This window comes from Pangasianodon hypophthalmus, chromosome 29 (assembly GCF_027358585.1).
Source record: "Pangasianodon hypophthalmus isolate fPanHyp1 chromosome 29, fPanHyp1.pri, whole genome shotgun sequence".
In the NCBI taxonomy this organism is placed as follows: Eukaryota; Metazoa; Chordata; class Actinopteri; order Siluriformes; family Pangasiidae; genus Pangasianodon; species Pangasianodon hypophthalmus.
The window spans coordinates 14,145,632-14,157,464 of NC_069738.1; the positions used below are offsets into that span (position 1 = coordinate 14,145,632).

At 42.8% G+C, this 11,833-nt stretch overlaps 1 protein-coding gene and 1 non-coding gene across 3 annotated transcripts; both read left to right on the forward strand.

Moving 5' to 3' along the window:
• Positions 1–1,923: 1,923 nt before the first annotated feature.
• Positions 1,924–11,153, forward strand: znf687b (zinc finger protein 687b). 2 transcript variants are annotated; one of them, XM_026928172.3, is made up of 10 exons: positions 1,924–2,058; positions 3,286–5,590; positions 5,709–6,010; positions 6,178–6,362; positions 6,533–6,709; positions 7,138–7,300; positions 7,610–7,912; positions 8,165–8,277; positions 8,566–8,668; positions 9,092–11,153. In XM_026928172.3, exons 2-10 carry the CDS (start codon positions 3,307–3,309, stop codon positions 9,656–9,658), a joined length of 4,197 nt encoding a protein of 1,398 aa, XP_026783973.2. In that variant the 5' UTR covers positions 1,924–2,058; positions 3,286–3,306; the 3' UTR covers positions 9,659–11,153. The 2 variants fall into 2 exon arrangements, with proteins under 2 accessions (XP_026783973.2, XP_026783976.2); XM_026928175.3 differs by lacking the exon at positions 1,924–2,058 and having other exon boundaries at positions 3,415–3,552; positions 3,629–5,590.
• LOC113535360 (small nucleolar RNA SNORA13) lies at positions 7,387–7,525 on the forward strand. The gene has a single exon (XR_003403591.1). It is a non-coding gene; the product is annotated as a small nucleolar RNA SNORA13 (small nucleolar RNA).
• Positions 11,154–11,833: the final 680 nt, after the last annotated feature.

Genomic DNA, 11,833 nt, shown 5'->3' on the forward strand with positions numbered 1-11,833 from the left:
TGAGATACTCTGCAGTTGCTCGTAAAGATATTTTGGGTTTACAAGAGAACGCAAATACCTTTGCAAGAGAAGGCAAAAAAATTGCGAGAGAACATGAAGTTTCTCTGGGAAACACAAAAGCATTGAAATAGACATTTTCCTCCCATCTCATATTTTTTTCCATCACCATGTATCCTTAGGGGCTCCATAATAATAACTGCATCATGACCATGGCTTTTAAAATGCTTTTTGCATATTATTTTCACAAAAAGTAGCATTTCCCTTCACTGGAACTAAGAGGCTCCAACCTGTTCCAGCATGACGATGCCCCTGTGCACAAAGCGAGCTCCATGAAGACATGGTGTGTGAAGGTTGGAGTGGAAGAACTCGAGTGTCCTGCACAGAGCCCTGACCTCAACCCCACTGAACACCTTTGGGATGAACTGGAACACCGACTGAACCCCAGACCTCCTCACCAACATCAGCGCCTGACCTCACTAATGCTCTTGTAGCTGAATGAACACAAATCCCCACAGCCACGCTCCAACATCTAGTGGAAAGCTTCCCAGAAGAGTGGAGCTTATTATAACAGCAGAGGGGAATAAATCTGGAATGAGATGTTCAACAAGCACATGTGGGTGTGATAGTCAGGGGTGCACAAACTTTTTGTCATATAAGTTTATCTACAGTGCAATGTTCTTGTCTTTAGATTGTCATGCTATGTGTACAAATCAATCTATTGTCCTATCTATTTACACACACACATAAATAAAATATGAAACAGGCCATTAGTGTGTGAAGTTCTGTACTACAGAGCGGAAAGGTGTGAGTCCGTTTCAGTGATCACTACAACGCTGACCTGCCAGTAACAGATAATCCTGCACTAAATGTTACTACGAATAATATATTCCTGCTCCCCTGCAACTTGCATATTATTATTATTATTATTATTATTATTATTATTATTAGGTTACACATCAAATGTTATTATTATTACTTTAAACATCATTAATAAAGGCAATTATTTATTAAATATTTTATTATTTATTGATATTGTCTTTATTATATAGCGTTGCTATTATTTATTGTATGTCACAATTACACCAGTCTGTTTATGCACCATGAACTGCATCAGGCTGCTCTTCCACCTCCACGGTAATATACATTACAACTGAGTCTACATTTCTGCTTAAGGTGAAATATTTGTACAGTAGGATGGTAATTGTGTTGTGTTGTCTGAGATGTGTGCTGAATGTACCATGGTGTGACCAAAACCAAGAAAAAATCCTAAAGCATGTAAATGCATATGGCGAATAAAATGATCCGATTCTGATCTCTGGTCTGCTCCTGGGCCCTTGAGAGCCTTTAAAGCTTTAACTGCTCAGCTCTGTTCTTGGATTGTGAGATAGTGAGAAAGGGAGAGAATCATTTGTGAGCTGTGTGAGTATAGTAATGCTACTGGGATAAGGGTGTAACTATTTTGCCAGACATGCCTGTTTGAGCATAAAGGAGCTGTCCTGGACAGAATATCCAAAGCTCATTAATATCTAATTTAAATGCAACTTTTCACTCAGTTATATTAGCTCAATAAATGATATTAAAACAACTTTGGGAGATGTTCAAATTTAACTAACCGCCTCTGGTTTAAACAATAGCAATTATTGTAAAGAAAAAAAATCAGGTTATTATAGGAAACGTGTAATTGCATGATCCTGATACCACATTTCTTGAGAGGAGACAGTTAAGAGTTTATTATTTGCTCACCTGCAGCATCACACCGCCCGCAGCAGCAGGGAACGCCGAGCAGGAGATCCTGGAAGGGAACAAAAACCATAAACTCATCACCTGCGAGTGGAAATCTATTACCACTGCTGAAATATTACACTGCGCGGTTTTTAATAGTAATTATAACTCCAGCTGTCAGGTGTAAGCCGTAGGATTTTTATTTATCCTCTGCTCGCTGCTGGTTTGAGCATTGCAGAGCCTGTGATCTGTCTGGACCTGGCTGGAGCTGGCTGATGACGGGGAAGTTAAGGCGCTGAAGTGGAGTGAGGATAGTCGGGAATCTCAGATAATCAGGTAAACAAATGCCTGCTTGTTGGCAGTAAAACGCGCCGCGAGCAGTCTTTTTCTTTAAAATGAGAGATTTCAGTAACGTGTGTCACGTTGTTTGTTTTGAAATCCACGCCACGGCAGTCCCAAGAAAAGTGTTGCATTTTTACACCGCAGTGGCCTTCGTTTAAATGACCCTTCGCTGGCGCGCGCGGTGGCCAGGCGAGCTGCACGAGCCGTCATGGAGGCGCGCGAGCCTAAAATATACTGTAGCATCGAGCTAGCTAGCTGGCTTAGCATAGCTTAGCTTATCTTAGCTACGCAGCACTAGGCCAGTGCGTGCTTGAAATGATTAAGATAGCCGACTAGCTAAAATATTTAATGTAAGAAGACGCTTTATTCACGGTTTAAATACAACCTTTGCTCGTGTTTAATAAAGAAGTGTGTGTTTGAGATGTCTCATATCCGCAGTTAGCATAAGACCCGCTAGCATTAAGACCTGATTAGCTAGCAAGTGCTCTGTGGTCTTCTCTTGCACAATTGAAAGTGCGGTTTGTTCCGTGCTTGGACATACTAATCATCTGCAGACTCTCTCACTGTATATATATATTTATTTACTCGAAAGCTCAATAATGTGTACGCGAGCTAGACAGCATCCCATATTGCAAATAAAGATTATAAATATTAATACTAGCAGACAGCTTGGCTTCCTCTGGCTAGCGGCTTTGTGTTGCAGCAGCTTGACACCACAGCCAGCTGCCTTGACGGTATATATAATACCGCTCACTACTCTACTAGCTTCAGGATAATCACTGGATGGAAGCTAGGATGCGTTAGAAAAGTTTAAGATATTGCATTTTATGAATCTATGGTAATGGAAGAATTTAGTAAACAGCCTGTATGCTAACAAAGCCACGGCTCTGTCACTGCAAAACCATTTAATAAACACATCATCGCCCTGGGGTTTAATAACACGACTAGCACAAAGGAATTAGCTAGAAGCACCAACTGCAAGAAGATATTTATATATAATATATATTTATATGTAATATATATGTGTGGTGTGTGTAAATAAATAAATAAATATATAAGAAATAAATACAGAGTTTAATATCAGATTTCAGTCTGACTCAGTTAACAGTATACTTATTATTATTTAAACATGAAATTTATGTAAATGCATTTAAAAGTGCATCAGTAGTACTGACAGGCCTTGTTGCTTTGCAGTAATGTTTTTGTGTCCATGCTTTTTAGATTTGAGTCCACTGTCCTGGCATGGGGGACATGAAGACCCCCGATTTTGATGACTTATTGGCAGCATTTGATATTCCTGATATCGATGCCAAAGAGGCCATTCAGTCAGCACCAGAAGAGGTGGAGGGGCACCAGGGATCAAGCAGTGGGTCCATCGCAAAATCCAGCGAGAGCGGAGTTGGCGGAAGTTCCACCCTCAGAGCCCCCAGCCCGGCCACTGACTCACAGAGCGACCCCTCTATTGTTAGTGTTATTGTAAAGAATCGGGTGCGTAGTGAAGCCTTTGAAGGTGGTGATGTACCAGTGTCGGAACCACTCAACCATAATGGATTTGTGTCCTCAGGTGGGGCAGGTCATCTGTCTCAGTCCCGAAACCAGCCAAACGGGGAGCAGTGGCCTCTGTGTGGCTCCAAAGTGACTCCGGACACCACGGGGTCAGTGCTTGGATGTGCTAACACCTCCAAACAGAGTAGCAACATCTTCAACAAGCTAAAGCCTCTGATGGCACAGGGGACTGGAGACCCTGTTGGTAGGGCCAGAAGGATGCAGATGCTGCAGCAACAGCAGCACGCACAGCAGGAAATAGGATTAGAGGGAACTGACAAGACAAAGAGCGCTGCTGTTCCTGGGGGCACGAGTGGAGTGGCTTCTCCTTTCTTCCCCCCTCCCAAACCATACCTCCCAAATTCCTCCACGGTTCCTTCTTCATCACCCTCATCAGCCTCTCCTTCAGTTGGATCTCGTGTGTCAGGGGCTGTTGCCTCATCACCACTTGCTACAAGTTTGACAGAACCATTTAATGGCACTCCACGCCACAGTTCATCAGAGTTTAGGCGTATGGACTCAGAGGAGGAAGATTCGGATCCGGATTCTGGGGGGTCACTGGTCATTCAAGAAAGTCCAGGCTCTCCCACCTCCCCAAAACGTTCACGCAGACTTAAGTCTCCCGCAGAGAGTTCAGAGTCCCCGTCACTTCCCCGCTCAGCACCCATGTCTTCAGCTGCTTACCCCAAACCAGGGGACATCCCCTTGGCCTCACCCGCATCCCCTCAGGTGCAGAACTGGCTTTCTTCACCTGTTCAGACAGGGAATGTTAAGAGCCCACCCCCAGAAGAGCGAAATCCAGAGCATGTCATTGAGGAACGTGATTCACCAGAAAGTCCAGAGCCTGAGATCCCCAAAGTTTCAGTAACAATGCCTGCAGCTTCCAAAAAGTCTTCCAGCCCAGCACTGATTGCTTCTTCCCCACCTGCAGGCCTCCGAGAACCTAAAGAGGAAGAAGAGGAGATGGAAGTGGCCAAACCAGTAAATGAAGAGAATGGTGATACAGCTAATTTAGGTCAGGACAATGGACAAAAAGAGGAAGGAAAAATGGAGGTGGAAGATGAGAATATTTCTACCCAGTGCCTCACAATTGCTAATAGCAGTGGAGGCGCTGCAGCTGATGGTGACATATCCTCCAGGCCTCTTAAAGTCAGAATAAAGACCATTAAAACCTCCACAGGAAGCATCACTCGAACAGTTACCCGTGTGGCAGGGAAAGGAGCTGCAGGTAAAGGCACAGATGGCACAAAAGTGCAACCAGAAGGTCAGACAGTCAACGCGAACAAAGCCCAAAGAGCTGAACCCACTGGTCGTATGGTAAAAGGTTCCACCCTGCCTGTGTCCACTTTGGAAGCGAGCAGTGCCATGCTGGCTGCAGCAAGCAAAGCTCAAAACAAAAGCTCTGTGTCCTCTGACAAGACCAAGGTCTCTGCCACAGCTGTCAGCATTACGAAAGCTGCCAACCTGCCGGTGACACCTACAGTTAGTGGTATTAGTGTGCGTGCCACTTCTGGCAGGGCGACTAACGGAGGTACGCCTAATGTTCACATTCCTTGCAAGCCAGCCTCTATTGTCAACAGCACAGGGGCTGTTATTTCCCGGAGCCAGTCAAGCCTAGTCGAAGCCTTCAACAAGATCCTGAACAGCAAGAATCTGCTGCCTAGCTACCGCCCCGATCTCTCTACCCCACCGCCACCCGAGTGGGGTCTCCCCATGCCCGCTACAGGCTACCGCTGCCTAGAGTGCGGGGATGCCTTTGCTCTGGAGCGCAGTCTGGCACGTCACTACGATAGGCGCTCCCTACGAATCGAGGTAACCTGTAATCACTGCGCAAAGCGCCTGGCCTTCTTTAATAAGTGCAGTCTGCTGCTGCATGCTCGGGAGCATAAAGAAAGAGGACTGGTTATGCAGTGCTCACACCTGGTCATGAGACCAGTAACTGTGGAGCAGATGATTGGCCAGCAGGACACCACACCAATTGGTATGTAATGTTGTTTTCACTGTACTCATTACATCCTATGGAATGAACATTATTCAATTTTACAGTTAGTAATATGAAAACCTTCATTTCATGGGGATGCTTCATGTTGTATTTCTAGGTATGCTCTCGCCTCCACTTTCTTCTCCATCTTTGTCAACTCCCTCTAACCAATCAGGAACACCCTCAATCCCTTCCACCCCAAGTCCACTAAAAGAGTCTCCCTCACAAGGCCCGGTTGCTTCCCAGACCAGTCCAGCTCGCCGTGGGCCTCAGAGTCCTCATGTCCTAATGCCTCTTCCCTGCAAGAAGGGTGAGGTTCTGCAGTACAACAATTTTAAATGCCCTGAATGCCAGACTCAGTTTGCAGGCAAGGCTGAGCTAGTCGCCCACTTCCAGCAAATCCGCGCGACCCCTAATTCAGTGAGTAGCACCTTTTTTGGTTTTATTTGTTATTGTTAACTCACACACAGAAAGCGTGCTCCTATGAATTGCTCTACATACCGGTTGAATTTGCTGTTACGTAATGTAAAATTAATTTGCAGGATTACTGCTGTACAGATCTTTAACGCTCTCTCTCCTTTTCTCAGACCTGTATGCTTTGCTCCCCACCAATGATGCTGCCTAACGGGTGCAGTGTGTCAGCTCACCAGCGAATACATAAGCACCGGGCTCCCCATGTGTGTCCTGAGTGTGGTGGCATTGCTCGTCAGGCCAGCTTTAAGACTCATCTAGAGGAGGCCTGTCTTCACTTTGCAAGGCGCATCGGCTACAGGTCTTAGCTTCAGTCTGGAATGATTACAAGTACAAAAAAATTGGAAAAAAATAATGATTTTACACACACAGGGTGTGTTACAGGGTTGCAAGAGGAGTTTTAAGCAGATTTTAAAATTTGGGAAATATTTCAGATACAATCACTCAAGGGATTTGTTTCTATTTCTATAGATGCTCCAGCTGTCAGGTGGTGTTTGGTGGCCTGAACTCCATCAAATCTCACATTCAGACTGCTCACTGCGAAGTGTTCCACAAGTGTCCACATTGCCCAATGGCCTTCAAATCAGCCCCCAGTGCCCAGGGTCATATCAGCACCCAGCACCCCACCCTCAGTGCTGCTCAGGCCAAGTATGTTCTAGATGTTCTCTAAAACCTGCAGAGTGATGATCTTTATCTTAATCTAGAATTACAGTACAGTACATTGCTGCAGCTAAAAAAAAGTATCACCTATAAATATATTAACATTTAGTATAGTATAATATATTTAGTTAGTATAATATGTAATCAATTAAAGCCAGCACTGAGCTTTTAAAGCAAACAACAGCTTTTGTCACAGCATCTGTTTATTGTTGTATTTAGGAAAACTTTGAATAACCAAGCATTTGTTGTCAGTGTAATTTGGGCTGGCTGGGATTTTTCCAGACCATTTTGATATAATGATTATAATCTGTGTGTACTGTATGTATCAACATTGGTTTTGGGACACTAACCTATTTCAGGCCAGTTATCCCTGTGTAATCCCTAATTGTGTATCATCACTTTGTACTTCCATGTAGGATGATTTACAAGTGTGTGATGTGCGACACAGTCTTTACCCAGAAACCTTTGCTGTATATGCATTTTGACACTCACCTGGCCAAGCAGAAAGTGCATGTTTTCAAGTGTCCAGACTGCACCAAGTTATATGCTCAGAAGGGTTCTATGATGGAGCACATCAAGGTTAGTTCCCGCAATGAAACTAGTTTAAATATTTATTCAACTTGAACTTTTAAGGTTGCAGTGAAGTGCAATTCTTTTTGTCCTCTCGCCTTTTTGTGTTGCCCATTCTTTGCCTGTTTCTTAAAAGAATGTGGTGTCAGTAAAGGCATACAGTAAAGTCTTGGTATGGCCTTTACCGGGTGACTCCAGTGTTACCTCGAGCAAAGCTCTGTACCAGGCACACATACTGAATAATTGGTGAGCTGATGTGTGAATCATGCTCACATCCTTATACTCGCCTTTGCCTGACTCCACTCCTCTCCCATACAGACTGCTCATAGAGGCCTGTCAGGCAAAGCAGAGGCTCCGCCCAGTGCCTCGTCTCCTGTCTCAGCCTCGAGTGCAAACACCACTGCGAGAAAGCAAGGACAAGGTGACGGGGAGGAAGAAGAGAAAGAAGAGGAAGGAGAGGAAAGAGAAAATGAAGAGGAGGAGGAAGAAGACAATGATGAGGAAGATCAGCCCAGTTCTCCGGACAGTGGGAGCAGCATGGAGTGGAGATGCAGGGAGTGCAAGACACGATACACTGAGAGAGATGATTACATTGACCACATGAAGAATGAGCACGGCACGGTAGATACACACCCAACATTATTTTATTCATTTATTCATTACTTTGTGTGTATGCTTGCTGGCTAGGCTTCATAGTAAAAAAAAAATATATATATATATATTTGATTGTTGCAGCTTAAACGCCAACTACATGAAAGATTTAAGAACGTATGAGGAGAGAATCACTAACCATAACCATAAAAGTAAAATGTACATGTGATAGTAATAAAATAGTAAAGCAGTGTATTAATGTATGGTTCTCTGGTCCTGTAGTCGATAAAGAAATTTCCATGTCGGATGTGTGAGCGCTCCTTTAGCTCGGCCAACAGCCTCCGTCGCCATGTCCGTGTCATTCATGAGGGTGTCAAGAGAGTCTTCCAATGCCAGTGAGTTAACATTTTTTAGTTTTCATTTCAGATCAACATTTATGGTGTAATAACAAGCTGGTCACAAACTAATTTAAGTGACTAAATTGAGCATTGTAGGAAGAACAGACTAAAGCACACTGTTAACTTACAGCTATAATTATTTCAAATAGTACTTTTTGTGAAGGCTTCATCTGTAAAGCCACAGTTACTATTTGTTGAGGGGGTCAGGTGGATCACATATGGTGTTGTGCCAAAAACATATGGGAACTTTGATGGTCCAAGAGTCAGATTTTTTCCCCATTACAGGTACTGTTCAGAGGGCAAACGGACCTTCAGCAGTCGCCTGATACTGGAGAAGCACATCCGAGTCAGACACGGCATCCGAACTAGACAGGCAATAGAGAAGCGGGTAAGGAAAAACATTTCAGGTTCTCATAAACAGAATTAGGTATTGCACAGCTTCTACAGCTCTGGTCCTGGTGTCCAGAAGCTAAATAACAGCCTTTCTTGAGTTCAAGTGGGAGTAGGTAAAACCCTAAATTTTCAGGACACTGTTAGGAACCTATGCAGTAATGCATGGCCACATCGTAGTTTGGATTTGGTCTGTGTTTTATAATCAAGTGCTTAAGTTTAGCACCTGAACAGCTTAAGTAAGTTGCAGCAAACGCTGGTCATTACACTGCAGCCACTATAACAAAGGTTACAGATTCACAGTTGTACTACTTTTGTTGTCTTGTTCCTGACATGTTTTATGTAAAATGATCTTGATTTATTTTGGTTTACCATAAGATACATATTGCATGATAATATCTAGAATATTGTGTATTGTCAGAATACGCCAAACACAAGAAAACGCTCAGCACCAGGCGACGGAGCAGGAAGCTCCTCTGAGGTTGACTACGAGGGCGGAGCTTCCTCCGTCGGAGGAGGGGCTGATGTGCCAGACACCGGAGGGGAAGAGACGACGAGTCCGGCCAAACGAACCCGTTCCTGTGAGAAGGAAGAGGAAGCAGAAGAGGAGGAGGGTGGTTTTCGCTGTGCTCCATGCGGATTCAGCACACTAGACCGGGGCGAGTTCCAGCAGCACATTCTGAAGCACCGTGACAGCGAGTCGGCATCAATGCAGTGTGTGCAGTGCGGAGCCTGCTTCGCTTCGGCTGCCTCGCTAAGCCGTCACCGCTTCATCACACACAAATTAAGGCAGGATCAACAGGACAGCCACCACACATCACACACACCCAAACCCGGAGAGGAGGAGAAGGGTGAAGAGGAGGGCGAGGGCAGCATGAGCTGCAGGGTGTGCGGCCGCCGCTTTGACAAGGCCTCGGACCTAAACACACACTTCCGCACACACGGCATGGCCTTCATCAGTGCACACAAGACAGATAAGGTTGTGTGAGGAAAGGTACTGAGAACAGGGGGAAGAAAAAAGTGAAAAAGCAGTGGAAAAGGAAGGTGAACAGCTCTTTGTCCCATGGGCAGCTCTTTTGTCCAGTCAAAGGAGTAGGCAGGTGCACTGATGTCCAGTTTCGCAGCATTCATACACACACATTATATTTTATTGTTCAACACACATAAACAGTGTTAACTGCTGAAAAATAAATATTGTTAACACAGTTAATACATATGATAAAGACACTAATATAGTACAGTCAGGCATTTTTGTAATTTGCAATAAACAGTCAGTCTAATAAATGTTGTCAGTAAAAGACGGCAAAAGTCTTGGTTGAATCAGTAATATGATTCAGAGAGAAAAGTATGAAGGGAAAAAATCACATTTAAAATTCAGATTTTGTAATCCCTTCTTCACAGATATGTATTGTGGTTATATTATATTGGCCAGTCCTTTTATCTGTCAAACCAACATTCTCGACCACACAAAACACACATTCTCTCTCATTATTGATTATTAATCCCGAGACTACATTCACACAGGGTCACAGAGGTGTTCACCGTTTTGAGATCAGTTGTTACAATTGGAGCTGTTCATTTGCAGCACATTTTCTGTTCCAAAACCAGAATTGGAGCTCAAATTCCCAACATAGCATTAAAAGTAAATAAGGGTGCTAATGAAGCCTTTTCCTGTTTGTATAAAAACACTGAGCTGTAGTAATGATATGGTATCAGCATTGTATTATTGATATTTATTTATATGAATTGTTCGTACTGATTGTGAGTCTTCTGAAAACTTTTTTTGCGAGACAAATTGTGTAAGTGAAAATTATGGTTGTTGATGTCAAAAACGTGAGGATCCTGTGGATATGTCAAGAAAAGAGCTCCTAAGGTAGTAAAGTATAAGATTTGTAAAGTGCAAATGGTTTAATAGTCACATGGTCAATGGTTCACACGTGTTAATCGGACCGAACAGGATCTCGCCACAACCACATAATTAAGATGTGTATAAACGGAGCGTGTTTAAAGTTTGCTCTGGTTTTGTTTAGAAAACGTGAACAAGTTCAGTCTTTTGTATTTGTCTTTTTCTTTCCTTAGCTGATTTCAGATACCCATAATGTAAAAATATCATTTATGCCTGAGGAGCTGGGTGTATTTTTTATGAATTTATTGTAATTAAAAATCAGATGTTGAGTGTAATGGATGCCGAAACATTTTATTACACACCAATACAAATGTTTTTTTTTCTTTAACTGTAGTCTTTTTCTATCAAATGTGTCTATGCTTGTTAAATGCCATGTTTCTTAAAAATGCATTATCAATTATAGTGTGATCTTGTGAGACATCTGAATGTGAGAGTGTCTAAGTTTAGTCACATATGTCCTTTACGTAAGGTTGAATATCCATCATCTGGTGAACTTGCATCTGCCTGCTTCACTGCCATACAGTTTGCGTCAGTTCTACTTTATTGTTTCTGAATAAAGTGGCAAATTGTTACAGTACAGCTATTGTCCTTGTTTAATAAACACTACTTCATAGATGAATAGTTACTAATAGACACTGGATGTTAATACAGTGAAATACAGTGAATGCCATCAAAGTGTTTAATAATATATATGAACACAATCATGGGTCAAATATCAAAGCTTACTATATGAAAAAAATAAACTCTAATTACATTAAACAGCCGAACTGTACCCAAGTACCTGTGCTGAATTGGGTTATCTGTCTTGCCCAGGTACCGTGTGAAATGAGCCGAGACATACGAGTGGACGTAATAGTATACACACAGTCTCTAGCACAAGTTTTAAGTATATTAAGGAATCAAAAGGTTTCACAATTTAAGCAGTTTAATGTTTAATATTCATTTTTATTTATTTACCCACAGTAAGTTTTCTTATCACTATTCTTCTCTGGGATCTCACATCTTATAAATTGTAGTAAAAGCAAATTTGCCATTGTACAGACAAACACCAAATGGCTCCCTATTCACTTCATTAGCAGAGGATATAACATAATGGAGCTGAATGTCCTGTCTAGTACTCTCACCCCCTAGTGTAGAAAGACATTTGAGATTCAGGCACAGATGCACAACTTCTGGTGGTTTTTAGCTTTTTTTATTTTAATATCAGCTATAAAGGTTTATACGTTTGAAAGTTTTTGCACACTTGGCTGTGTTGGG